General features: G+C 40.1%; 1 protein-coding gene across 1 annotated transcript in view; it reads left to right on the forward strand.

Moving 5' to 3' along the window:
* Positions 1-1,669: 1,669 nt before the first annotated feature.
* SH2D4B (SH2 domain containing 4B) overlaps positions 1,670-27,549 on the forward strand; it is a 72,843-nt gene continuing 46,963 nt past the window's right edge. Inside the window, exon 1 of the mRNA XM_032115809.1 lies at positions 1,670-15,803. Coding sequence (XP_031971700.1) covers positions 15,620-15,803 — 184 coding nt within the window. The 5' untranslated portion in view covers positions 1,670-15,619. The remainder of the gene's footprint in view (positions 15,804-27,549) is intronic.

A 27,549-nucleotide genomic window follows, 5' to 3' on the forward strand; every position in this document is an offset into this window, starting at 1 on the left:
TTCCCTTGACTCCCATTTCAAAGAAGCTTATCTGGAGATTCCTGTGATGCACGGAGACCTGATGGAATTGAAGTCTGTGATTTTAGGAACCAGAAAGAAACTACCCTATTTAAGAAAAGGGGAAGGTGAAAAATACCAGTCATTTCAGTCCTCATTGCTAAGAGATGCTTCTGGAAAGCAAAGAAATGACTAACAGGAATAGACATGATAGTTCGTGATCCTGGCAGAGTTTGACTTTAGTTGGGAAGCTTGCATGTGAAGATTCAAGTTGTTGGTAATGCTGCAATGCTCTGGTTTCTACTTTTTGTGAGTCACTTTTATGAATCCTGCATGCTAATGTTTCTCAGAGTTTTCAAAACACTATTCTTAGTCTTGTTTGGTGCTGGAATAGTGTCACAGAAGAAATCAGGTTAGCTCCAAGGCATAAGCATCAGTAGTGTCGGGATGATGACCAAATCACTTCGTGCTGAGGAGTGAGAGTTCCGTGCACAGTGGGCTTGGATTTACTGTCCTTCACTTCACACATTTTAAGGAGTGCTGTTGGGACAAATGATTTGTGAGCTCAGTCCAGAAGGTCATTCACACTCTTGACTTTCACTTCTACTTTGTCAGTCTTGCACTTCAGTCCTAGTGGACCAACACAGACCTTTATTGTGATGCAGTCTGCTGCTGTTGTGTTCATGTCTGGTGGGTTTGTGCAGATGCTGCTGCCCATGGAACTCCTCAGGCCGTGGCACAGACTTGCACGGATGGAGCTGTGTCTGAACTGCTGCGTGCTCAGATTTATTTCTTTGCAGGTTTTTGTTGAAGGGGTTAAAGCAGGGTTAATATTTCTCTTTCTCCCTAGAGTACTGAGGCCTCAGTAATTAGGTAGTGAGTCCTTGTAGTGAATCAGAAATCTGTGAATTGCATTAAGGCAGTAAATGCTAAGCAACCTCAGTACGTGTTCCTGAGCTCTGCCCCATGGGGCAGGAGCTGGGGATCTATGTGACCAAAGGACAGTATAACTATGAACCACTGCAATCCTCTTTTATCTAAGAATCCTTTATTATCATGAGTACAGGCCAGGTTTCCATTCCTTGTTTCTCTGGCTGCAATGTACAGCATAGCAGAAATCCTAAGTTGTCAGAGGTTAACAGTAAGACTTTATTCATGTGAAAAAAGAAAGGGGAGAAAAAAAGAGAGAGAGGGGATAGTAACTTTTCTGTGGGTTCCCTAGTTTTCTTGAGGCTCGGAGATGTCATGTCCTTTCATGTAACTTACTTTCAAATCCTTTTTTTTTTTTTAACTCAGGACCTTGGTAAGAAACTTTCTGAGGGAAAATTAATGAACTTTTTTAGAAACTAAGCAATAGTTAAGGGAGTATCAATGATCTGGAGGGCAACTGAACAAATCCCTTGTTTAGGGGAACTGTTCTGCCACTATGCATTTGGAAAATATTTTAGATATTGTGTGTAGCAGGCAGATTTTAAATTAGCTATAGATTTTTCATTCTTCCAGTCTGGTTCAGTAAAAAGATAATTTGCTTCATAACATGTGTCACAATAAATGCTGGCTACACAACAGAAGCTTGGTTTCAGGAAAGTTTTTTGAGGTTTTGACTTTTCATTTTCTTCTACATTTTCTACATTTCTTCTACATACAAGCTGATTTGGGAACGGGCTGCAATGCACACTCCTCTGTTCTGCCTACTGTCTGCTGAGAGCAGGTTTAGACGGGAATTCGTTCAGGTACATCCAAGATTTTAGTATTAGGGCCAGAGCAATGAGAATGTCTCACTTTCATAGATAGACCTAGCCCCAACCAGCCTTTCTTTATGAAATGTGTATTGATAAGTCTCCAAAATACTTAGGCTTTCACTGAACTTTTTTGAGCCAAAACCTTTCTGATAAATGCTAATTATTTCCATCCATGTGTGACAACATGTGGAGCACAAAAGGAAAGCTAGATCCTGCTTTCTGCAATTAGTACATTTATTGCTCAGGGGAAAGGCTTAGAAGCAGGCATTAGATTCAGTTATTTGTGCTTTATCTCTGTCAGGCTCAGAGAACTCATGTATTTGACTGCAGAATTCAAACAACACTGTAAGAACTAACATTAGTGAAATATTCAGTATCTTCTATGCCACTTTTTAATTACCTATTGTTATATAAATCCTGCTGTTCTTTTTCAGTTTATAATGGAGATCAGAGGAACTTCTTCACTGCTGAGATTAATTTTTGGTGTCAATTCTTTCTTAGGCCCTCTGAGTATTTGAGGGTTTGCTTCCAATAGTTTTCATTAATAGGTGGAGGTTTTTTTAGGCTGATTCTCCTTTAGTTGCACATGCTGAGGCTCAAGAGAGATTCAAAACCCACTGAACAAATTCTGAGGTGCTCTATTTCCAGCTCTCTGTCTCCTGAGGCAGTGGAAACTGTAATGTCAAGAGAAGGAAGCAGAGAGGTCCTACAGCTCAGCTGTATAAAAAATGACCTGAGTCCTCGCTTAGGGATATTGGAAGATCATTCCAGCTGACCTTGGCAGGGACTCTGGAAGATACAGAGAACCCAGCCATGCTTGTTCCTTGTGACAGATTCCTGAAATGAAATACTTCTCCATTATTTGAGTGGAGAATGGCCTATTCTTGGATATTGGAAGAGCAGCAAAGCAATCCATCACCTTCTTTGTTCAGAGAAAAGGGCTCGTGCATTTTGCTTATAGTATTATAAAGTTGCTTGGAAGGTAAAGAAATTGCTTTTTTTTTTTTCTTTAAAGAAAACCAGAAATGATTGAAACTACCTGAGCTTCTGACTTTGTAGGGCATAGAAGAGCCTGTAAAATGCCTTGTAAATCCACAAAAAAGATCTGTTGCTGATACACATGAACTTAAAAAGAAAAATGGCAAGGGAAGGATATGTGCAAGTATATATGATGCTCAGAACTGAGTGTGTTCTGAGATTGTTGTGGATTTTCTTCACCTCATTCCACTTTGGTGATGACAATATATCATTAGACATAAAAAGTTATGAAATTAGGGTTTTTCTTTTGAGTGGAGGCGCATATATGATATCACACGTCTTTGTGTGAAGACGTGTAAATACAGAAACATATCCTTATAAATGATTTTGTTTATTGAACATTTAGAAAAAAAATTATAAAATATCTTTACATACTACGAGTTCAGACATCATTAATGGTACAAGCTGGTTTGTTGAAATATAAGAGCTTCAAGATACAATGATATACCAGCAGCAGAGAACCCCATTTGTATTCAACCTACTGCTGAATTTAAAAAAAAGGGAATTTGCTCATAATGAAAAATAGACCATAGTCAGTCTGGAAGGTAATGAATTTCTGGAAGGTAAACATCACAGAAATCTGGATCTTGGTTGCAATTTCACAATTTCCACCTGTCCAGAATAGCTTCTGTTTGGAGATCTAGATTACAATGAAATATTAGTGGTTAAAATATGGGCCCTTGCTTTATTGAAACAGTGTAGTCTATTTATTTTATTTTTAGTTTGTAACAGTTTTCCTTTCTCCTTCTTTTTTTAAATTCAGCTGTGACCTTAAATTCAGCTGTGACCTTAAACTGACTTCCTGTATCAACCATCTGCATCCTCTTGCAGCTTGTTTTCTTTTTTCTAAATAGGCATTTAGTCTCTGTTTTACATATTGAATGTCTGCACTATCCCTCCTAAAGAATGCAAACACTGCCCATCTTGCTCTACAGTGGATTTGATTTCTAGAAAATAAGTTTTAATGCAGCATTTTTGTTATGGTAAAACAACAACAACAACTAAAGAAATATGGTCTCTGAGTATTTCTGTAGGATCATAGGAAAAGAGGCTAAATAGAAAGGGAGAAAATGCAGTAAGATACAATCTCCAGGACCAGTTTTCTGTTTAGCTGAGCCAAAATCTTTGTATAGCCTTGGGGACTGTGGGAAGGGCCTGGAGTGGAGTTGGAGCAGTTCAAACTCCTGTGTAGCCTAGAGAAGCCTCAAGGTAGTTGCAGTGCTCTGGCTACTTTTTCTTGGCCCACAGGGACTTGGATGTGTGCATTTTTTCTCCAAATAACCTGCCTGTTCTAGAGGGTCTTTGTAGCTTTTTGGCCTTTCAGCTGAATGTTTGCTTGGGTTTGTGAACTTCCCTGTGGCTTCCTAAGGGCTATATCTGGGATAAGAGCTTGGCCTGTATTCCCCTACATATCACATAATAGTCCCTGGTAGCTACTGTGCTTTTTCAGGGAAAATGCAATGTCTGATCCCATTTCTTCAGTGACCTACAAAGCTCTATAGTATTGCACAGTCTAGCTAATCCCACTGATTTTACTAAAGCTGACTATACAGCATAAAGTCAAATGCTTGCTCCAGTCTGTCTTCCTTTAACAACTGGGCCAACAAAGCAGGGGCTCTGCTGGTGAAAAATCTGCAGGCAATTCCAATAAAATTTAGAAAAGGACAGAAAACTCTCTTCTTTTCCATAATAATTATGGTTATAAGAACTATTAATTGAAATGAATAAGGATGAAAAATAAAATTTTTGGTACAAGTCCTGCGTGGCTCCAGTGCCTTCTGGCATTTATCCTGTTTAAGTGCTGAGTTCTTTGATCTGCTTGATGACGGCTCCACTTAGGAGCAGTCTGTCTCACTCTTGGGTGAGTTTATAGATTCATAGTAAATAAGCCAGCAGGGACTATTGGATCATTCTGATCATCACAAGCCATTTATACCTTCAGCCAGTTATCCCTGTGGTATTTGTTCTTAAGGCTGAATGTGAGATCTATGACCTTTCTGAATTTCATTGGAGAAAATGAGGTGGCTTCATGTGATTCACTGGAGCACTCTAGTGCTCAGAATTGATGGTTAATTTAGTTTGCAAAGAACTCTTTGTAGTGCCAGTAGTGAAAAATTAAAAAGTTCTCATTAACCTGTTTCATGTCAGTGTATGACTCATCTCACTGAGGGACTCATGATTATCAGTATAATTTAGTCAAAGGATCTGCTTGTATCCATAAGATGTAACCTACTGGATCAGTAAGTTGAAACTCTCGAGAGTATTAATGTAAAAAACTCCCCCCTCTACTAAATAAATCACATTTTACCAGTCAAATCAGAGGGACCTGGTCTTCCTCCAGAGTTCACTCTTGGAGCCACAAGTGCTGTTATTTTGACTGTGAGATGAATTCCCCGAGCCTCACCTTCACTTTCAGAAGCTGACCTGCTCTCTTGCTTGCTCTCATGAGGAATAAATGATCTTTTCTAACTAGCAAGTCTAGCAGGGAGGTAGCAGCACACTAAAGGGCAGCGTTAGCCCAGCTTCTACGGAAGATTTGTGACGAGCACGGAGAGCTGGGCCACAGGCTGCACAGACAGTGGCCGTGGGATTGTGTGCCAGCCTGGGCTGGGCTTTGGAATTGTGAGGAGAGGACTGAAAGAAGGCTGAGGATAAAGAGCAGTGCGCTGCTCTGTAGTTTGGAGCAGAACACTTAGCTGAAGGCTGCTGGAGTGCGTGGCGGTGTGAGCGCAGCAGAGCTCTGAGCTGTTCCGTTGTGCGGTCGGGGCAAGCACTCTGTGGAAGAGAAGAGAGGGAGTGTTAGGAAGGCAGCTGCTGGTGTGGAGTGGGGTAAGTAAACCTCAGTATGAGACATCAGAATCCTAAAAATATGACAGGACCTGAATTGGTCATGTGCTAACAAAGGTTATTCCAGCTGGGATGGAAATGGACCTACAGCAGCTGCAGCCATCTGTGAATGGTTTTCAACTGGAGGCTCTCACCATTGCAGGCACAACTATGCCCATGACTTGAGCGTACTTTGGTGGCTGAATTTGAGCCCTACTCCAAATTTCTGAGGGCACTTGACAGCAGTTTCTGTCTTCCAATGCTTTGCAGGGAATGGAAGAGATCCTTGCTGCTGCAGATCCATATGGGTAGCAGTGAGGGAGTAGAAAAATACAAAACACTGGTAGTGGTACATCACCTACCCCCTGGGCAGCTCACTCATTGTACCATGGTAAAATAAGGAGGTACTCAAAGAATTTGAAGATGAACATGTGAAAATAATCTTGTTTAGCAATTAGAAATAATATTATTTTTTTAAATTGTGGGCATGGAGGTGGCTTAAGGTGACTTACTAAAAGGAGAGAAAGACCTGGAGCATAACCTGCTTAAATCCATTGTTACTCAGAAGTGTCAAGAATATTTGCCTAACATATGTAATGTGTCTTTGTGCATGAACTAGCTTGTATGGTACAGTGTTAGTTACACCAAAGCAAGAGTTTCTGTAGGAAGAAATTCCTCAATCACCTCTGGGTACTTCAGTAATTTTGTGGCCATATTGTATAATATGTTTAATGTAATGAAGTGTATTGCATCTGCATGTTTGGGTCATGGGGAATGTAGAGGTGCTCATCTTCCTGTTGGGAGAGGGGAAAGGTGGGATACCACAGACATGCTGCAGTCCTGTGTTGCAGTGAGAGGAGCAGAGATGAAATTGCTTGACCTGGTCATTCTTCTCAGGCAGTAGCTGCTGACAGTGGGCAGAGGCTTAGTGCAGGAAGCAACAGCAACAGAACAGAAATATAAAATGCAGAGACTTAGGAGAAAATAAAAAGCTGAAGAAGTGCAGTGCATGGCACTGTTGGAAAAGAATGAGGTGACTCTCATGACTGAGGATGTGACAAGGGCAGAGAGAATGAAATAGAGCTGGTCTTACTTCATAAGTCTGCCGTAAGGGATTGATAGGGACACATCCCTATTGTGAAACTTGGATCTGTCATAATTTTGCAAATAACTTTGAAGAGGGTATTTTCGGTCAGGTGAATGGAGCACAGATATGAATGCCAAATCTATGCAGGCTTGTATTGTGAAAATGAGCCAGTGGGCTTAATCAAGGTTTTGTGGTTTGAAACTGTGAAGATGATTAGAGCGGAGAAAAAAAAATCAAGTTTGTTTCATGAATGTCCTGAGCTGCTCTTTGTTCCACTGTATGTGACAGCAGTGGACGTCTTAATAAGACTTCAAGTAAAAGGGAAGGATTTTCAAAATCCTTTAGGTACTGCTTTTTAAACTTTTGAACAGCACCTCAGTGTATAGACGTGGAAAGTGCTAAATGTGGTCCGCAGCTGGAAGTTAGGCACTTTTTTGCAGCAGAGGTTTTGCTGCCTTAGGAGGTGGGCAGCAGGTGAAGCTAAAAATAAGACAACAATATGATACCACAAGTGTTTGTGGATTTTCCCATCTGACTCTTGAGAACAAAGAAAAGGCTGGCTTCTTATGGTGAGCAAAATATTAAAATTAAAAAAAAAACCAACAACAGAACAAAAACAAACCCACAAAAACTCCCATCAGAAAAAAAACCCCTACTTTTATCTAGCTGTATTTTGATCAGGTCTTGCAAACAGGAGTCTGATAGGCAAAAGAAATCCTTTATAGTCAGCATTCAGATTATGCTCTGTTTTTCGTAAATCTGTAGGATTGTATTGCCAGCAAAGATGACAAGAATAAGAAGTGGCTTAAATGGGCAAATATGCTATGCCCTGAAAGTAAGTCACTTGCATGGTGCCACTAAAGCAAGACATTTTGTATATAAAGCTGATGAGTCACTTAAATGATTAAAAATTTTCCTATCGGTGGCCTTCAATTACACAAGTAATCAATTCAGCTGCCATAATGCAGTGTCTGATATGATGTGAAGTTGATGTGCTACAACTGCTGCATTATGTATAATGCAGCTAAATTGTACCAGGGAGTATATTAATGAAAGTTAGCTCTCACATGATACTTTCTGATGCACTTATGGTGAGATGGAAAAAAGTGAACTTACTGAGCATTTTCATAAGTTAATATGTATCTGAGAGAAGAAACTCACATAATGTAGAGCACGATATCTCTTGGGTAGCTCATTGTAGTGAACCTCACTGAAAACATACCAAATGCTGGAATAATTTCATGTAGCAATTAGGTCATGGAATTCAAGGGTCTCTTTGGGCTTTGCCGATACACAAAGCGAAATAATTCGTATAAAGGAGGATACAGAATTCTTGCTTGAAGATAAGTGTCCTGTTGTTATGCAGAGAGCTGGGTCTGGAAAGGTGTGTGCTGAAGGACAGGGAAAGAAGAGCAGACCACAGCAATATTCTTTAGGCAGCTGTCTGCACTTAGAGTTTCCTCCTCGGTTAACAGATCATTATAAAGATCAGATAGAGGTAAATCAATAAAAAGAAAAGGTGTGTAGAGTCTTAAGAAAAGCCTATCCCTGCAGAGTTCAAAGGCAACCAGTTCTGCTTTGAAGGGTCATGGATGGCCTGCTTTGGCTGTGGAGATTTCTGCTGAGAAACAGATGGGCTGATGTATTTTGTACTTAACCAGCACAAAGCTGGCCTGCAGTGTGTGGTGTAAGCACAGGTGTGTTTCATACAGTGCAGGATAACATCAGGACCTGATGTGAGCAAGGAAGTGTAAATAGGGGAGCAGGAGGCAGTGCGTTCTGCGTGTCTTTTTGAACTAAGAAAGTCCTTGGAGGCTGTTACCAGTGCGCCTTTAATCTGTTAAGGCCAGATCCCTACAGACATTCAGTGAGCTGGAATCGCTTCCTAAGTAGAGCCTGCTGCCCGCCAACCAAGTACTCCACGTTTGTAGCTGAGGGTCCAGCCTGAAGAGCTTGATTACTGCTTTGTAAATGAGGCATATGCCAATTGTATTAGACAGCACAATCCCAGGGAGAGGTTGGTGAAGTACCAAGAACTCTGTTTTAGTTAATTGCAGTGTATGGGAGTGTTCTGTCATCATCTTCTGCCCCTCCCCTGCAAAGTCTCTTCAGTGCCTGGCTTTTGGAACACCAGTTGTTGCTTGCAAGTCTTTTTACCATGTTTTCTCAGATGAATTCTGTCCATGAATCTTGGCTTTTTTTCTGTTTGGTATACTAGCTTTCACTCTGAATTATTTTAGTAGTGGATGCTTCATTCTCCATTTGAGAAATTATGATGGGACTTGCCAGCTCTTTGTTCTGCCATGCTATTGTTAGTGTATTAATAGCAATAAACATCAAGTATATATTGTTCTACATACTTCTCAGACCTTTGTAATGCAGGTCAGAATTTTAAATATCTATTATCAACTTGAAGAAAAATTGGAGGGCTGCCCTTTCCACTCTACTTCCTAAATCTCTAATAAATTGTGCTGAACCTTGAAGGCATCACAGGCTCCAGTGTAATTGTGTGTATGACAGCTGTGGCAGGAAACACAAAGGGTTAGGCCTAAAGTAATCTTGCTGGGTAGGATTGCCACAGTGCCAGGCAAAAATAATCACTGATGGGACTTCTTCTGAAGGGCAAGTCATGTTGCAGAGTACAGAATTAACCTTGGGAGACTGGAGTAATGACAGATGGCTCTGCTGTCTGCAGCCCTGGACTTCAAATACTACTGGGTTAGTTCTCATCCCTTTGCTTTCCCTACTGCCAGTGCTCTCTGTACCTGTGGTTGTCTAATTTCTGTGTGGGACTGAGGAATAACAGATTTGAATTAAAATAAAACCAAACAAAACCCATCCACCTGATGAGACTCCTGCCAGTGTAAATCTTCATTGCACCATTAAAATCCCCAGTTAGCATCGTTTCACTTGCAGCTGTAAGACTGACAGTATAAGACATCTTTACTCATGGATTGGTTTGTAGCTCTCTTCCTGCATTTCATCTCATTAAGATGAGGTTTTAATCTACTTATTTAATTTTTATTTTGCTATACATATCTCAATTTTTTTATTCTCTTTTTTAATTAACAAACCGCCTGGTAGAAATAGCAATCTTGAACTAGTACAGAGAAGATGATGAGCATGCAAAGCCTGCCCATGTTGCAAAACAGGCTGTAGTCTGATTTACTGATGCTAGCTCTCTGTGGAAAAGGAAGGTCTGAAAAAACATGCCCTCATTCTTGCTTTATGTGGTGCTTTGTAATGGAATAGCTTTCAGGGAAACAATCATTCTGATCCACCTGCGGATTGTGCTGCTGAGAAACTCATTTCAGCCCTTAGAGGGAGCCACAGACTTGACTATGGAAATGCAGTAAAACCAGGCTGGTTTTATTACACCCATCTCTGACAGACGAGGTGGGGAAGGCATGGTTATCAATTGGTTTTGGTTTTTTCTAGCTTTTAATTAACAGCAACTTGCAAATCAGACACAAGGCTAGTTCATGGGGAGTGCCAAAGCATATTTGGTTTTGTAGTGACAGATTTGTAGGGTTTAGGAGATCTCAACCAAATGTTAATTTTACCTTTCCCCTTCTACATGGTCAGCTCCCTCTGGCAACATTCAGTTCCAGGTTCTACTGTTCTCCTTTTGATTCTAACACAGCAGGAATTGAAAAATTAAAATACTGCATGCTGCTTCCTCTTAAAAAAAGAAAAATATAAAGACACAAGCCACAAAAAATTGATTAAGGCCATGTAGTTCACAGTCTGGCAAACATGATCGCTGCATTTTCTGTTTCTCTTTCTTTTCTTAATCCTATCCCTTTCTTTAAGGAGAGAGCTGCATTACAGCCCTTTCTTCCCCTGTAACGTGTAGGTTATAGCACAATATTTTTATGTAAATGACATGGCTAAAATAGATTATATGGTTGTGTCATAAAATCCAAGTGCAAATGCTGTTCTGCTGGCTCAGCAATAATCAGCATTGCCAGTGAGCTGTTCAGTTCAGGGAATGGAAGATGCACATGCTCGGAGGGAAATGGATGAAGAGACTTGCAGGCCTTAGCCAATTAAGGATTTCCCCCTTTCTTAAAAAATGTTTTTCTGCGCCTTTTCCTCTCCCTCCCTCCCCTTCGCCAGCAGATGGATTCTAGTGGCAGTGCTGAGGAGTGCTTAGCCAGAAAGATGCTACACCAGAGGTGGGACAGAGTGTGTCTAATCCCAGAAGGTGCCATTTAAGATCAAAGGAAACTCCAAACTTAAATTTTAAACAGCTCTGGGTTCCTTGCAGACACTGCTACTAATTAGAGCATCAAGTTGTGTGGCAATTATTGTAAGGTAATGACTGCCAACAAAGAACTCCATTAATAGTCACTTTTATTTTGTGTATAGGTTGTTGACTTGTAATGTTTCTGTAATGATTTTAGCTTAGCTGTTGAACTAGGGGTAACTGAGGTGGAAAAGAAATGGAGAGCTCATTGTCCTTCTAAACTATTAAAAATGCTTCCCAGGAAAGCTGGAAAGATGATGGATGGCCACAATCAGGAAGCAGGCATCCTTACTTCAAATTTCCCTGCTTTTCTGAGTCATTAATTCGTCCATGTATTAATCAGGTTTGGGAAAGGAAGGGAAGAGAGATAATAATTATTTTGCAATAAAAGTTTTATTTTGTGTTTTGCCTGAGTTATTTCCGATCCCTCAGCTTTCTGGCTCTGTGTTGGTTGGAGTTGCAAACCTCATCCCTTACAAAATATGAGCTAATCCTAGCAATAGCAAGAGTTGTTATGGTAGGTTTGGTGTTTCTTCAAGGTTGTTTTGGACCTCCTAGATTAGGTTAATTTTCGGCGCAATCAGGAGAGATCATGACAATTTCTTTGTGAAAATTCCATCTATGTATTTGGAATATTCGTGGAAACATGAACTGCAATGAGAATCAGTGTCTACTAGGTTAAAAATAGAGTTTTGAATTGGCATAGGATAGTGCTGGGAATATTTCATATACAAGACAACAGGTTCACTGGGATAACAAAGAGAGAAGCAGCTCTTTTATCTCTTGAATAGGACTATGTCTTCAAAGAAGAGAATAATCGTTTTCTTCCTTTCCCTCTGATAGGAGAGGTTCAGAGTTAGATGATGTGTTCTTAGTTATGCAAGGAAATCTGTGACCTCTCACTTTTTGACTTTAAGTATGTTGTTTTCTTTGAATTTTTGATTGGTAGACATCTCGTATAAAAATCTGTTAATTTTTACCTGACATCATTCTAGAGATGGTTCTCCACAGAGGAATTGAGTGTCTGGCTTGCTCTTAGTGAAGAGGGTGAGCAGGAAGCAAAGCTGTGCTGATGCCTGTGGCACCCCTGTGTGTTACAGGAGTGGGCTTGAAAATAATTTTCTGTTAAAAACACTAAAGGAAGAGTGTGAAGTAACACCTAAACAGATGCCTCCACAGGAAGGAACACAAGCAGTGTAGAAATAGAATGTTTATACACAAGTATTATTTCATTCCAGATAAAAGATCACAGCTAGTCAGGAAGGTTCTTACATTTGAACTGCTAGTGAGGAAACTGGCTCCTTAAGAAGTTTTGTCACAGTGGGCAGGAGAGCAAGTGGAGAGGCTTGAAAATAATCTGGACTGGAAAAAGAATGAGGGGGGGAATTATTCCATAGTCTATCTACTCCATGATGGTTATTACAAGGGGGTAGATGAGTACTTATTGTACAGTCAGGTTTCTTTTATTCCTTGCAGTGCATGTTTGGGGTCATTCTGACTGTATTAAAGGGGCCCAATAATGATTTTTCTAATGGTTCTTCAAGAGTATTCCTTCAGAGAGGAGAAATGTGACTCTGAAAGGATTTGTGTCAGATGCAGAAGAAATTTGAGGTACTGGAGTAGTGCTTAGTGACTACACTTAATTGTCTGAGTTATTTATTGCTTCTTAGTGCTTCTGCTCTGGTGAGGGTATATGGAAGGTGGACCTGCTGTCAAATTCTCTCATGCCCTGCAAGGTGCTCAGCATAGATGGGTTGGGTGTTGTCAGCTCTTAGTGACAGAGCTTCAGCTCCTGATGAAGACAATAGGCTCGGCCTAGTTTGGGCCAAATACCTCACTGACCCAAAATATCCACACCATGTATTTCTGGGGATGCAATCCACCATCAGTCTTTTCTGATCAGTGGATCATCAGATTTTCAAGCATGCCTAGTATTTACCCGCATGACTGAGGTTCTCTCTGCCTTTGGGATCTGCAGGTGGGTAACCAGCTATCTCCTCCCATTCTCTCCATTTCCAGATTGTTATCAAATCAAATGTTAACTGGAAAGGGAAAAGAAGGGACTGGTGGAAAAACTTGATTCTTTTCACTGATCCCCTGGGCTTTCCATCCCATAAAAGAATGTAACTCTTAAAACAAACCTGGCTAGCAGTGAAAGCAAAGAGAGAGACATGATGAAAAACTACCACCCATGTGAGAGTTTGATGACCAAGAGTTATGAGGCAGAGTCTTTTTACCTTGGACAAGAAATTAATGGCAAAATTTATGATGTTTGTTTCTACTTCTGTTGGATATTGGCTTACGTCAGATGGGATGTTTCTTTATGTTCCTTACTTCTCCTTTGTATTTCCAGTTTTTTATTTTGGGATTGATGCTACCCAAAGAAAATCTACCACAAGACAGTTGATCAGATTTGCTGCTCTGATTAGATGATAACACTTCCAAATGTGACTTTTTATTTAAAAAAAAAAAAAAAAAAAATTCCCACACAGATTAATTCCACTTGATCATTTGGTTACCATCCTCAAATATTTTTGGTGAATAATCTTCAGGCAATGGGTTGTTCATGAAGTGTCATTTCATCTCTTTGCTCTTGCTGTTTTTCTTGTGTGATTGCCCATTGTACATTACAAATAGTTGCCCGAATATTTGTTTGTACTCTGTCTTGTATCTCCATCCTGAGCTACTTCTGCAGCTGAATGCTGTTCAGAAATGGTGCTACTTATCATGCTTAAATGCACATAGTCCGTGATGAAGAGTTTGTTCTTTGCACTGTGATAGCTTCTGATCAGGATTTAATTTCTGGTCTGTGAAGTCAAGCAAAATAAAATAAGAATGATGACAGATGAGTAAAACAGTGAAACTGCTTACCCCGAAGCCTTTGCAAAGGCGAGTCTTTTTCAATTAGTGCCAAAATGTGGAGGCACAGCTCTAATATAATTGAATAGAAGCAGAGAAACGAAAGCCAACCCCCTCAGGGTCTCCCCTTTCTGTACCTAAGTAAAATAAAGAAGCATAACAAAATCTTTCTTACTCTAGGTTTTTTTCTTGCCAAGCTGTATTTCTTAAAAATAATAGTAAATAATAAAGGCATTTGTTTTAGGAGACAAAATCTGTACATAAGACAGATCCTGAATTGCAGAGTAGCATGTGGACTACACTTGTTACAGCCCATACATGATGGGTTCTGAAATCCTGTTTCAGCTGAAGGCATCATTGAAGCATCTTTGGCTTTGTGCTTCCAGGTGATAGAGTGTCTTTCCTGGAATTTTGATTTATATCAGTTTTATTTTCTACCTAAATTAGGACAATAGTATTTTACATACCTCAAAAGAAGGGCATATGAATAGATGCATTAGCAGGATGGTTTTGAATATGAGGTCATGGAAGTCAGATATGTCTTTGACAGATCCTTATCTATAAAGCAGGTTTCTCGTGAGGAAATATAGTCCTGCTCTTTCTCTTCCTTGTATAAAAATCAAGCACTGGGATGTGGCTTAGCCTGCAAATGTGATCTGTGTTCTGTTATGCCCCTGAGTGACCACACTTTGGTTTGTCTCACAAAGTGGCCCCCTTCCCACAGAGTGCCATCCTCCCCAGAGGAGCTGAGCCACTGCCCTGTGAAAACAGGCTCCCACATCCACAGGGTTTTCTTTTTAGTGTGTTGGGCTTTGGTTTGGTTTTTTTACATAATTAAGTGGCTGTTGGCCCTGGTGGTGAAATGTTATTTTTACCGATTTTTATAAGACTGTTGCATAGTAAAAAGCCATGATCTCCTGGAAGAGCAGCATTGTAACTTTCTCCAGTCACCAAGTGGAAAATGAATTAACATCGGGACTTGCATAATCTGTGTGAATTGCTGAGAACTTAGTCTTGTTTAATTGATATTAATTTATTTATAAAGTGATAACAAGATTCTTGTGGCTTCTGTTACAGCTGCTTTTAATTCTAGAGCATTTTAGTCAATTTGCTGCGTGACAGTATTTGTCAACACCAGGTAACTATGACCTCTAACATGCCTTACTCTGTTGAGACTGGTTAACAGGCTAGACTGAGAAAAAATATGCACACTCCTCTCTTATCAGGGGAGATCAGTTCCCAAAGTGACATAGATATTGTTGGTGTAGGTGATACCTTTAACCATGACATCACTTTAAACCCCTGGGCAACACTCACACCCTTGGGAGTGTATTGCTGCTGAAGGGAACTGCTTGACCTGAAAGTCTGAGACTCTCTATGTTGAATTTCCTTCTACTCAAGAGAGTAAAGCTGCTGGGTTCAATCAAGAATCCCTTATTTTTACTGGCTTGCAGTCAGGAGCACTGAAGTGACTTTTTCTTTTTCCTCCCAGCCTTTTCATTTTATGTTTTTTCCCTATGTTTTTCTGTTCCTTTTTCTTACATTCACTTGACACTTGTCCCAACCTTCAGAGAATGAGATAAGCAAAGAGCTCTGTCCCTGTAACGACAAGGAGCAGAATATGCCTGCACATAAAGGGCCAGAGCAAGAATCAAACCTCTCCTGGGCAGGCAGGTGTGGGAGAGCTCCTTTGCTGCAGTTTGCTTTCTGGAGTGCCATCAGTGGGGTTTTGTCACTGTAGTGAGCATAACTGGAAGGAGGTTTCTCTCTCTCTCTTGTTTTCCTTGTCTTTTTACAAATTTTTTTTTTTTTGGAGTCACCATGCTGCAGCAAATTTTGCGTGATATGTATATTGACCCTGAGCTCCTGGCAGAGCTGAACGAAGAGCAAAAGCAGATCTTGTTCTACAAGATGAGAGAAGAGCAGCTGAGGCGCTGGAGGGAAAGGGAAGAAAAAGCCCGAATGCAGGAAGCGGTGCTGAGAAAGACAGCGAGGCGCAACCAAAGTAAGATTTGTGATCTCCTTCTATACTTCAGAGCTGGGGATGGTGGGCTTGCAACTGGCTGTGGTGCAGCAGGCATCTAGAAGAGATTGCAAGGATGAGTGCCAGCTGTCCCCATGTCAAAAATGACAGTCTGGGACAGTAAAAGCACCATGTCCTTGCTCCTTGTATCTCCAGGCAGGTCCTTTCTTTTGGGAGCATCTTAGTGATGGAGTGAGGGGAGTTGTTTTGAAGTGCCTGTCAGGAGTCACTGCTGCTGTTCTGTCAGTGATAACTGATGCACCATGACTGAGTTTCCCCTCTACTCCTAAGGCTTTTTTTTTCACCTGCCATCCTCACCCCTCACTCTAAGTCATGCAAAAGCCTGTGCTGTTGTAGTTCCTTGACTTGGCATTAAATATTTCCAGCTGGCTGGAGTAGGAGATAATTTTATGAATTTGAGCTTGTTGTGAAGGGGTCTATGTGAATAAGAAGTAGTATCAAAACTGCCATACCATAGGAGACTAAATTTCCAGCTATATAAGTAAATAGTCTCCAAGAGATTGTGTCTAGGGAATAGGATAATAGTGTGGTAAGCCAACAACCAAAACCAAAAATGAGAAACCAGGAATGTGTTTGCATGCAATATGTAGTTAAAACATGGAGCTCCTTCCAGAGGCTGCTATGAATGCTGAATGTGTGTGTTGACTTAAAAAGCAAATAGGAGACTGATGGAAGAAATATCCAAAAAGAACTTCAAATATCTTTTCCAACTGACTGGTCTTGGGTCCAAGTGGTTTCAAAGATACAGAAATACTTAATTACTTGCTCTTTTCTCTGGGTAAGTGGCTTTTCAGCTCTTTCCCCATTCATAGGATGAAGCTGTTAGGCTGGTGTAAGATAGAAAACATTTTCATCTTGGAAATGTAACTACAGTGATTCCTCACTCCACTGGGAAATGTCACAGAGACACATCAAACACTCATTTCCCTGCCAAAGATCTTATCCTATTTTTAAATCTATTAAAGCTTGAATATTCAACATTTCTAATAAGTTTTGGTAGCTTATTTTGAGAAAGCTCTTTAATGGTTATGGGACTGCAATCAGCATTTCAACTGTTGCTTACTTGAATGCACCCACGGTAGAAAACACCCCAACACAGAGACATTGTTGGACTCAATTGTCAGACTTGAAATATCTAGAGCTTCTGAACCTTACAAAGTGTCCCTTAGATGGTTATCAATTCAAAGACTATTTTTAGAAATGTGCTTCAAAGCAAAACTGTTTTCCAAGACTCGCTTGAAGCACAGACCTGCATGAAATGACTGGACTAAGTTACAGTGGTAGCCTTAAGATGAGGGGGGAATGTTCAGAACACCCGAGTCAGCCATAACAGGAGTTTAAAATGTCTCCTCACAGATGGCAAGGTGGATGTTGGCAAACCTCATTCTGTTTAATTTCTATTTTCTTCATGTTAGTGCTCTCACTGTGAGTGGCCCTCTGAGAGGGATGGCATCAGAACAGCTTCTCTCATACAGCACAAAAGCCTTGTTCATTTTGATTGATTTGTAGCTGAGAAAAAATTAAAAATGCAGTTCAGCTCCACATACCAAAACATCATCATATCATTGAGATAATCTGTAACATGCTCATTCTTTGAGGGAGACAGATACAGAAAAATCTAACTGCAAAAATATTTATTTGATGAACTGTCACAGTGTTGACACCTACATTTCCATATATAAATTATACATTAAACCTGTTTGGCTTCCTACTACTGGAGACCATTTTCTGGGTAATTAATTTTCTGATTTATAAGGAATAGGAGAAGAGAACAGCAGAGTAACCTATAGATTATATTTCCTCTGACAAAGGTAGTCACACATACATACTGAGTTAAATTTCACAATAGCCCATTTCCATGTTACCTTCTTAAATTGCCAATTAGAGGTATTGCTTACGTTTAACTTTCGCCCACTGTTAGGAAATTTCTACTTTCTTCAGAACAGTACTGAAGAACTATTGGAATCAGATTTGCAAGTCAGGCATCTGCTTCTACTGGAAATACTTTTTTACTTTCATGAACTGATGTGCACCAGAATTAGAAAATAGAACTTCTTTCAGGTGTGCTATTCATTAACTGTACAGACACTTGCAACTGATTTCTACTGCACATTCTGTTCCACAATGTGATGTTAAATGGTCTCTCAGTGAAGATGGTTCCTTGTTTAAAACAGGAAAGATGAAAAAAGCCAACAACAAATTATGGATATAAAATAGTGATTACTGTGGAATAGTCTTGCCTATATGACTCAAGGGGTCAGAGTAGATACCAATAATATTTTCTTATCTTAAAATATTTTTTTCCTAGAAGACAATTGACATAATCATTTTTTGGATCTTGAAGCTGCTTAATTTTCCGTTGCCCTTGATGTGTAAGTGAATTTCCAAACATTCTTCCCCTGCTACACAGTGTAGAACTTAAGAGTGGTTTTATTCCTGTTTTAAATTAGTGGCTACCAAGAAATGCAGAGGTACCACAATTACGTGTTCTTTATTGCCTTGAAACTGAGGGGTTTGAGCTCTTTCTTCTATGGGTTTTGTTTTTGACTCTACTGCATGACACATGTTTTATGTTCGTGCTATTTTTTTAAGGCCGAGAGTTACTCTGGCTTTATAGATATCTTTGTAGCCTGACAGAGTAGAATAGATGTGAGACTTCAGTATCTCTAATGTTGTGCTGGGTTTCTGAACACTTATAGTTGACAGGAAAACGTGGATGTTGTTTGTGAATGCACCATAGCATTTGTATGAAATAATTTTATACTAATTTAACTGGAATTATCTTTATAGCACTGACTTTCAAATCCTTTTGTTTTCCTCAAAGTTTGAATAGCCACATATGAAAACTTTTCTCCCCACCTCTTTGGGATGGGATATGGTGAGATTGAACAAAAGCAGTTAGCGACAAGGGACACTTCTCTAAATAAAAGTGCTCTGAAAGGTGCCTTCTGCTTGATCTGGAGTTCTATACCCCAGCTGCTACAATTCTCCATCGATTCAAGAGCTTAGCCACAGTGTGATGTGTGCACCCAGCAGCACAGAAAAAGGCTCGGATTTTTCAAAACAAAGCAGTGACTGTGAGTTCAATTTTGATTTCCTACGGTGACTTGAGGATGAAGTGTTCTTGTGTTTTAAGTGCATTGTCCTATGGAAACCACAAGTGCAGAGTTGGGGGCAAAAAGATTGACATATGAAGATCAGAAAGGCCTTGTGCTAGAGTTAAAATCACCAACAGGCTCATTAACATCATCATTTTTTAATTGTTTGGAAATTAACTACCAAAGGCCCCAAATCTGCATTGATTTTTACAGCAGTGCCACTGAGTGCAGTTGTTCTATTCAGTACTATAAATTTTGCTGGTTAGAAAACAAACAAGTCCAAGCTATCAAATAAGATGTCAGTTGTTGAGAGTGTTTAGCAAGCCAAATACTGTACCCATCTGTGTAGTTTTATTCTTAATTTCTAAAGAAAATAATATCAATCACCTGCAGTTAGTGCTAAATTGTGCCTGCTTCTGTATTTGGATTGTTTGGTTCCATGTGTCTTGAGAAAAGGTTAAAATTGAAATTAGTATCAGAATGAGTCAATGTTGAAGGAATTATTTCACTTTGGGGGTGAATGAAATGTGTTCAGATTATTCGACAGTTTTAATTTCTTTGCCATTTAAAAAACACAGATTGATGTCTAAAGGGAAGCAATGTATAAACATCACTTCATAATGAAATATTTCCTTTAGAAGACATTGAATAAATTGTTCCCATTTTTTTTGCTATTTTCACCTTGCCTAAAATTATTAGTAGAATTTGGGCATCATATGGGTCCTCCCAAAATGACAGCATTTAGTGAGCTTATTCAAGGTAAAGAAATCTTTTGTAATTTTAATTAAATAATGACTGCTGGCTGGTGCTGGAATAGCATCACAGGTGTGTTGAATTCTTGGAGGTCCATCTTCACTTACAAATTGCTCCTGGGCAGATCTTTCAGGAACATATCTTCATTGTAATAGAACAGTTTGCTTGTTCCTACTGTGCTGAAATCACTGAGAGAAGTCTCCTCAAAATTTCAAGATCCCTTTGGGATTTTCTGAGAGTCGACTGACAGAGAGCTTTGCAATTTGCAAAGGAACGTATTTGTGTGATTAAGCAGGAGCTCTTTAGCCACTATAGCTGAGCTAGGGGTAAGCAAAGGACCCTGCCAATTTGGATTTTGACACTGATGCAGCATCCAGAACTGTCAGCATTCCCAAAATGAGATCTCAAAAACTATTGAGCTGAAGGACAGTCATGTGGGAGGGGAGACAATGCTGGTCTCCTGCTGTTAATTCTGACATTTATTCATTGTGAACTGCAGCTCATGGTGCTCAGATGGGAGCTATTTGTAAATGCTCTTATTTACCTGTCCTTAACAAGAGTAGCTGGGAGAAAATAGGGTTGTCTTATCACAGCATGGCTAGAAAATAATTTATTTTTCTAAATGATATTTGTGTTAGAAAATCATTAGAGAACAGATGATGCTATTTGAAAGCAAGTATTTCAAGTATCCCAAGTGGATGGTTGGAGAATACGTCAGTGTCAGAGGAAGGCCAGTGAGTGGGCATGTGTTTCAGTGGGTGTGCATGCAGTGACATTTTTTTCTGACTTTGAACTTGGAAATGTATTCCTCATTTATGCTCAGACCTCTACAGACCCTGGTAATGCTTAGCTAAGATTTTATCTCCTATGGAGACGAGCTCCTGTCAGTGTTCAGTGTCTCTTTCCCTGTATCACTGGATATGGGTCTAACCAGAGACATCAGACTTCAGTATGTCTGAAATTTCTGGCCTTATGTGGTCTTGAATTCTGTAGAGTCCTGTCCTTTGTTTTCAATTCAGATATGGATGGAAAAGTAACAAGAGAACATGAGCAAGAACATTAAAAGAATTTTTTTTAGGGGACTGAGCCACTTAATTTGAAGTCATTGGATAACTTTTAATGTAACACTCAGCTTGAGATATTCTGCAGCTTTGTTAGTACTGTGTACCTTGGGCCAGAGCTGAGCTGCTCAGGGCCCGTGCCTGGTGTGGCTGAGTGCTGAGGTAGGGTTAGACAGCAGCTTCTAAACTCTATTCTCTGAACTCAGTGCTAACAAGAGACCTCCAATTGCTGTATGACCTAGATATGTACCAGATGGAACAAATCCAGAAGGACTTCTCTCCCTTCCTATGAGCAGCCATAAGTCTGTGCTTTTTGGATTCGTATCTTGGCCTGCAGCTGATTTCTGTGTTTTGCAGAAAAGTGACAGCAGAATATTGCTCCCTACCTGGGGCCTTCTCTTGCACACGTGCAGCCCTCAGTGCTGCTGTTGCCTGAGACATCTCTGAGAGAGGCTGTGTTAGTGGAGCCCCCGGCATGGAGGGCATTCCTGCGTTTCTCTGCAGCGTTGTGCTCCTCTGCCAGCCTGGACACGGAGGCTCAGACTTCCCCCCCGCCCCCGCTCCTCGGTAATGAGACGAGGTTGTGACTGCCTGCACACTCATGAATACTTGATGTGGAAAGAGGGCAGAACTGCAGCCAAGGGGAGAATGGGACTTGCCCAAGCTAATTCAATATTTTCTTGCTGATTTTGCCATTTTTTAACATAAATAACTAAAACATTCAAGGGCAAAGGAACCAGGTTTTGAGAGCAGGATTTGGAAGGTACAGGAAAACTCAATGTGTTCAAGTCAGCAGTGGGTTTAGCCAGACACTGATGTCAGTTCAATAACCTTTGAGTCCACTTTGCTGTGGTGCTAAAAAACCTCACTGTAGGATATAGTTCTTCCTGCTTCTGTGGTCCTGTGTGCCTGACAAAAGGAGCCAGTGCAAACCTGCCACACTGCATTAAGGAGGAGAGCTTGTTGCAGAAAATGACCCATCATTCTCTGTTCATTCTGTGACACAGAACACTTGTCCTCCTGCTCTGACTTTCCAGCAGACCCTGAAGCAGCCATGAGGACTTGGTTTTATTTTATTCTTGGAGGGAAAACCTGGAAGCTTTGTGATAGGTCTGTGTGAGAAACCAAGCCCCGTATATAGCTTTTACACTTCGCAAGACTCCGTTTGGATGAAGAATCAGAAAATATGGTGCTATGTTCTTAAGTTTTTTTAATGAAGAAAAAGAATCTCAAATGAGCGATACTGATGGGAATGATTTTAAAACCTTCAGTTTTCCTCTGATGTTTACCTATATTTTTATGCTGTTTACAGGGAAAGAGTCAGCCATTAAAATGGACAGACAAGAGGCTGACTCTAGATTGTACAAGGCATTAGAACTGTGTCTTTAAGAAAGAGTTTTCAATGTTATCTCCTGGTTGAAATTGGGCCAATTACAAAATTGTTCCATGTAACATTCTGCCTTGGCCAGGGAGCCACAAAATTATTTTGAACAGACGGGATAGACACCACATAAATGATATTTTATTTCTGTGTTCCTTTTTCCTTCTTCTTTTTGGTTTACAACATGCAAACCTATATGTGTACATTGCATATTTACTTACCATGTCCTGCCACGAACCCACTTACCTCTGAGTGTTGTGTACTGTTATCCCTGCTACATTTGTTAATTACCAGGGTCTTATTTGAGTAACCGTTTCCTCCCTTAATATTTGCTCTCTTCAGTCACTCTTCCTTTATTTGATCCTGCAGGGGTTTATTGCAGCATAATTATTTCCATGGTAACAGGCTGTAATTCCATAAACAGAAGATTGAGTTTGTTATATGATCAGGAAGCAGCTGGAGAGCCATAAAGGGCTGATTTTTCAGCAAAGCTGAAATCCTGCAACCCTTATTGATATATTAATGTAATCAGCTGAATTTCTTTCTCCCTTTGCAAATCCTCCCCTAAATAAAAAGGCACATAACACAGTGTTGAAATTCAAAGGTGTGTAAATTGAAATATTAGGGGCAGAATTTTCCCCCATTCTTCTTAAGAATTGAAATGAAGGGGTTTTTTGAATGTATTTTGGGGAGAGAGGGATTCTATGCTCCCGTGACTATTAGTGGGGGTAGAGCACAAATTAATTGTAGGTCTTCAGTTTATTGTGGGATGATGTTATTTTCATTACTTTCCTCATTACCATCTAGTTATTCTGTGTGTATTTTAATGGATTTACAGCAGTTAATGTTTTGAGAAGTGCATTCTGTCCTTTGAATAGTCTCTCAAAAACATTCATGGTAATTTCCTAGGTTTTCTCCTTAGAAAGAAGTGAAATTATGTGTGCCTATTTGTGTGTTTGTATAAAAAAAGGATAATTCAATACTTATATTGGCTAAGCTCAAGGAATTGAGAACAGCCTAAAGCTCACATCCTCATTTTCATCCTAATCAATGTGCTTCCAACACATGTCCTCTAGCTAATGAAACTCTGAATGGAACCTCATCTACCCTGCAGACTAACAAAATTCAAGCCTCTACTTTAAAGAAGCTGTAAAAATAATTTGCTTGGAAAGCCAAGAAATCTCAAGTAAAGGACATTGTTCTTAGACCAGAGTATACCAGATATCTGAATTGCAGAAGAAAAAAAACCCCACAACCCTACAAACACAGCAAACTCAACAAGCAATGGTTTAGCTCTCCATGGTAAATCAGACTGATCAGCTTTTAATGCACATGCAGCCTATTTCAGATGCATAATAAATTTCAGGAGTTTTTTTCTAGCCCAGACAGAGAAGAATAGACATGTTTTCTATAGAGAGTCAAAAGATCCTTGTATGACTACAAAGCTTTTCAGCGGGTGAGGAAGGATGCTCAATTGCTACTGCAGAGATCTGTAGCTTCCAAGCAGAAGAATTATGGTGGGAAGCCCAACCTCAGAGAAACAAGGCTGTTCGTGGAAATAGCAGATTCTTTAGTAAAACTTTCAGCAGACTTTGAATGCTGTCCCCTGTTTCTGAGATTATAAACCAGTGATCCCATAATTTTCTGAATTTACAGCCTGTGGTATCCCTTACCACAGTAAGGCAGTAGGGGTGCTTGGTGCTCTCTGTCATTTTGCTGGACTAAGCAGGCAGACTGTGGCTGGCTGATGGCACAGCTGGGAATCCTGACACCAAATCGGGCTTCTAGTGCCCCTTGGAGTAGTTCTCTTGTAAACACTGGGCATGGATCACAAATGGGGATTGCTGGGGATTCTGTAACTGTTAAAGCAATGGTGAACAAGTTTGGAGAAAGGAAGCTGACTCCAGAAGTATTCTGTTTGTTTAATTACCATTATTTCTAAAGCACTTTTATTTGGAGATGTAAAAATGGAGCCCAAGAACCCATAAAACTCCTGCACCCAGTGGGTGGCTCAGCTGCTCTGTTCTGGTTAGCAGAGGTAGCGTGAGGCCCAGGTCTCCTTGGTGTATCTCTGTTTGTTCCAAGCCTTGGGCACAACGTGGAGCTCTGAGCTGATAGGGTTGGAACCCACTGTGGCCTGAGCTCTGCACACGGCTGGGATTCCCCCTCCCATCCCCACTGGCCGTGGTGCTTCTCTCTGTCCCCAGGTATGCAGGCAGTGTCAGTGTTCCCTGGCAGTGTCCAGCCATGGCAGTGACAATGTGACACTGCCCTGCTGACCCTGGGGCAGCACAAAGGCAGCCTGTGGTGCCCCATGGCTCAGCTCGTGGTAGCCCTCCAGCACTCTGTGTATGAGATCAGGAGCGCTGCTGGCAGAGCCTCGTAATTCTTGTTGGTGAGAGCTTGAGTTTCCTATTGCTCTCTAGGGTGTTGCTTCACACTTTCATTGCTGTTATAGAATTGACTGTGCAAATAACAGACAAATAGAAAACATGATTTGGTCTTATATTTGATTGTGTGTTCGTATGTACAAGCTTGAGTTGCTGTTGGTTCTGGCTTTAGGTCTCCAAGAAAGGTTTTGCTGTGATCCCTTTGTGCTGCAAATTTGAGAGACCTGATTTTGCATTTTCCGACCTGGCATTTGTCTGGAGTAAGGACCAATATCCAGAAGCCAGTTTACTGGTCTCAGAGCAGTATAGGTGTAGGTTTAGAGGAACTCCATGTGAGATACTAATTCATGGATGGGCTTCAGGTAAAAAGAACTTCAAGAGTTTATGTTGTCTTCTTCCAGTGCTACAGAGTTGTTTTAAGTTAAAAATGGTGAAATATTAAAGCTGATAAATCATTGATCTGAAAAGTAGGGATGGAGAAGACCTGGTAAATTATTCAGTAAGTTTTCCTGATAAAGCAGTGCCTGTTTCTAAAATACTTCCATTTCTACTCTCCAATCCAGCCTAATTTTGATGTCCACTGCTTCCTAAGGGTTATTATTTGCAGCCTGCCACAGTCTCTCCAGGAAGAGAAAAGTACTTTTGTGGTCAAGGCACAAGACTGGGGCTTAAGAGATTTAATTTTTGTTTCCTGACTCTGCGTTAGACTTTGTGCTCAGAAGCCTGCTGCTGAACAGGAAACATGGGGTTCTCTTGCCTCCTTTTCACCTACATTTCAAATTTGTTTAGTCAGGACTTGTAGCTTGTTTTTTTGTTTTTTTTTTTTTTTTTTTTTAATTTCGGTTTCATTTGGAAATAAAGTGTATTAACAAAACATCTTATTTTGCAGAAAGAAATTAATACTCGAGAGGTACTTTAAAGCAGGAATTATTTTGTTATAATCAGCCCTCAATAGTGGTAATTCTCTGCTTGCAAAGCAGACAACACTAGTTTCCTACAAGTGTTAGGGAAAATAATTTTCAGTACTTTCATCTTTGATCTTGCCATAGGTTCTGCAGTTTAAAAGTGCAAGACCAATATCATTAGCCTAGAAGAGCTAACCCTCTCACTGTGAATGTGATTCTTCAGGCTGCAAAGGCTTTTTGTGTGGCAGAAATTCTGTTTTCACAGTGCCAGATTTTCTCCCTGAGGTGCTTGTTTTTTTTCTGCACACTCATTTTTGATGTTATTTTGTGCTAAGAAGCTACTGAGTTTTATGATCAGATTGTACAGTAAAGCCCAGCTTTATGGGAGCATAGGTTTAAGGGAAGGTTTGCATGGGAGTCATTTCTTGAAGTAAAATCGGTGGTTGGATGTGAAAAGGTTGTCTTTTTCTAGAGAAAAACCTGAATTAAGGCATATATGCTCAAGTTGAATTGTTTTAAAATAATATATGTGGAGGTCTATCTGTTTAATGCTGAAGGTTAAAATTGCCAGATTATTTAATACTGCTGTGATTTTTTAACTTGAGCTATAGTTGAACTGTACTTTACGCATATACAGTAGAGTTCTGTACTGTGTGTAGTGCTGAAACAAAAATATGTTATACTGGTGGTTTCAAAGGAGTTTATACATCTACTGGCTAGAACTTTATTAAAAAGATCCATTGTTTTAAAAGAAGAAAGAGAACAATTTCTCAAGAAATGTGTACAAACCAGCTACTTGTTTTATGGGGCTGGGTTGCAATGGGTAAGTTGTGCCTCTGAGAAACACATTAATAAACCTTTGGCACAGAAAACCTTGAGAGAGGCAAAGATAAAATTTGTCTGCTTACCTGAAAAGTTTTTGGTGTTTTTTTTTTTTTTTCCCTGGCTCCATCTGATAAGCTCATAAATTAACAGAAGTAGTGAAGTTGTCTCGGACCAGGAGTAGTATTTTTTTATCTACCAGTTATGGTACAGATCAATTAATACAAGCTGTGTTGTTTGCAATGTTTTCTTTACAGTACTAAATAAAGGAGAGCAACTAGGATATTCAGATTCCAGAGGACATGGAATGCTTTTAAAACAGAAGCTGCCATTGGTTATATGGGATCAGTACTCCTGGGAAGTTATTCCATACTTTTCAAGATACTTTACCATAAAAAGCAGTAGGTGAAAACCTTGCAGGCAAATAGTGATATGGCCAGTCAGGTCTCAGCAGATGGTATTCTAATTCTGTATCCAAAAAATACAACATAAATGCTGTGTTGACAGGAACACAGAAACGTACAGAATAAGAACCACAATGAAATACATTCACATTTATAACCTGAGACATAATCTGATAGACTGTGAAAGAGCAAATGCTTTTGAGAGTTATTGAAGGAAAACACTATTAGCTTAAATTTCCACCCCTCTTTGAAGTTAGTACCGTTAGGCCAACGCTGGGGATTAGTATAAATTACATTTTCAAATTTGATATAGAATATTAGCTTTCATGGCGAGATTCGATCCGTTCATTGCCTTCAGTCTGGATTGTCAACACTGGTGAGTGTGGGCTGGCGCTGACACTGCCTGCTGTCAACAACCCCACTCCACTGCCTCCTGCAGCTTTCTCCCTTCAGCCTGGGATGTCAGAAACACTTTATTGATTGTGCATTGGGAAACTTAATCTGGTTAAATGGATATGTCCTCGTGCAGAACAAGTGGTAGCTGAAGGTGAGAGTAGCTAAGCTGATGTAAGAGTAGAGAGAGATGGAGGAAAAGTGGGAGCAAAGCCTGCCTGTTCAAATAGGACATGGGGATTTTTTTAACTCTCATGGGAACACTGGAGAAAAACTACTTAAGAAAATGGTGCCCTGTCTTTGTGTTTATGTTTTCAAAGGAGACAAGGTTCCCTTTTGAAGCTATGCTGTGATGCACAATTTTCTCATATCAATATTTGGGTGAGGGGGTGAAATCTAGGGGATGTAATGTACAGGGAATGATACAAACTGCTACCCTTTATGGCCTTGCAGTCTGGATTCTTTAAAATAAATGCATTGTCTATCTTGGCAATGGTCTT

This window comes from Corvus moneduloides, chromosome 8 (genome assembly GCF_009650955.1).
Source record: "Corvus moneduloides isolate bCorMon1 chromosome 8, bCorMon1.pri, whole genome shotgun sequence".
In the NCBI taxonomy this organism is placed as follows: Eukaryota; Metazoa; Chordata; class Aves; order Passeriformes; family Corvidae; genus Corvus; species Corvus moneduloides.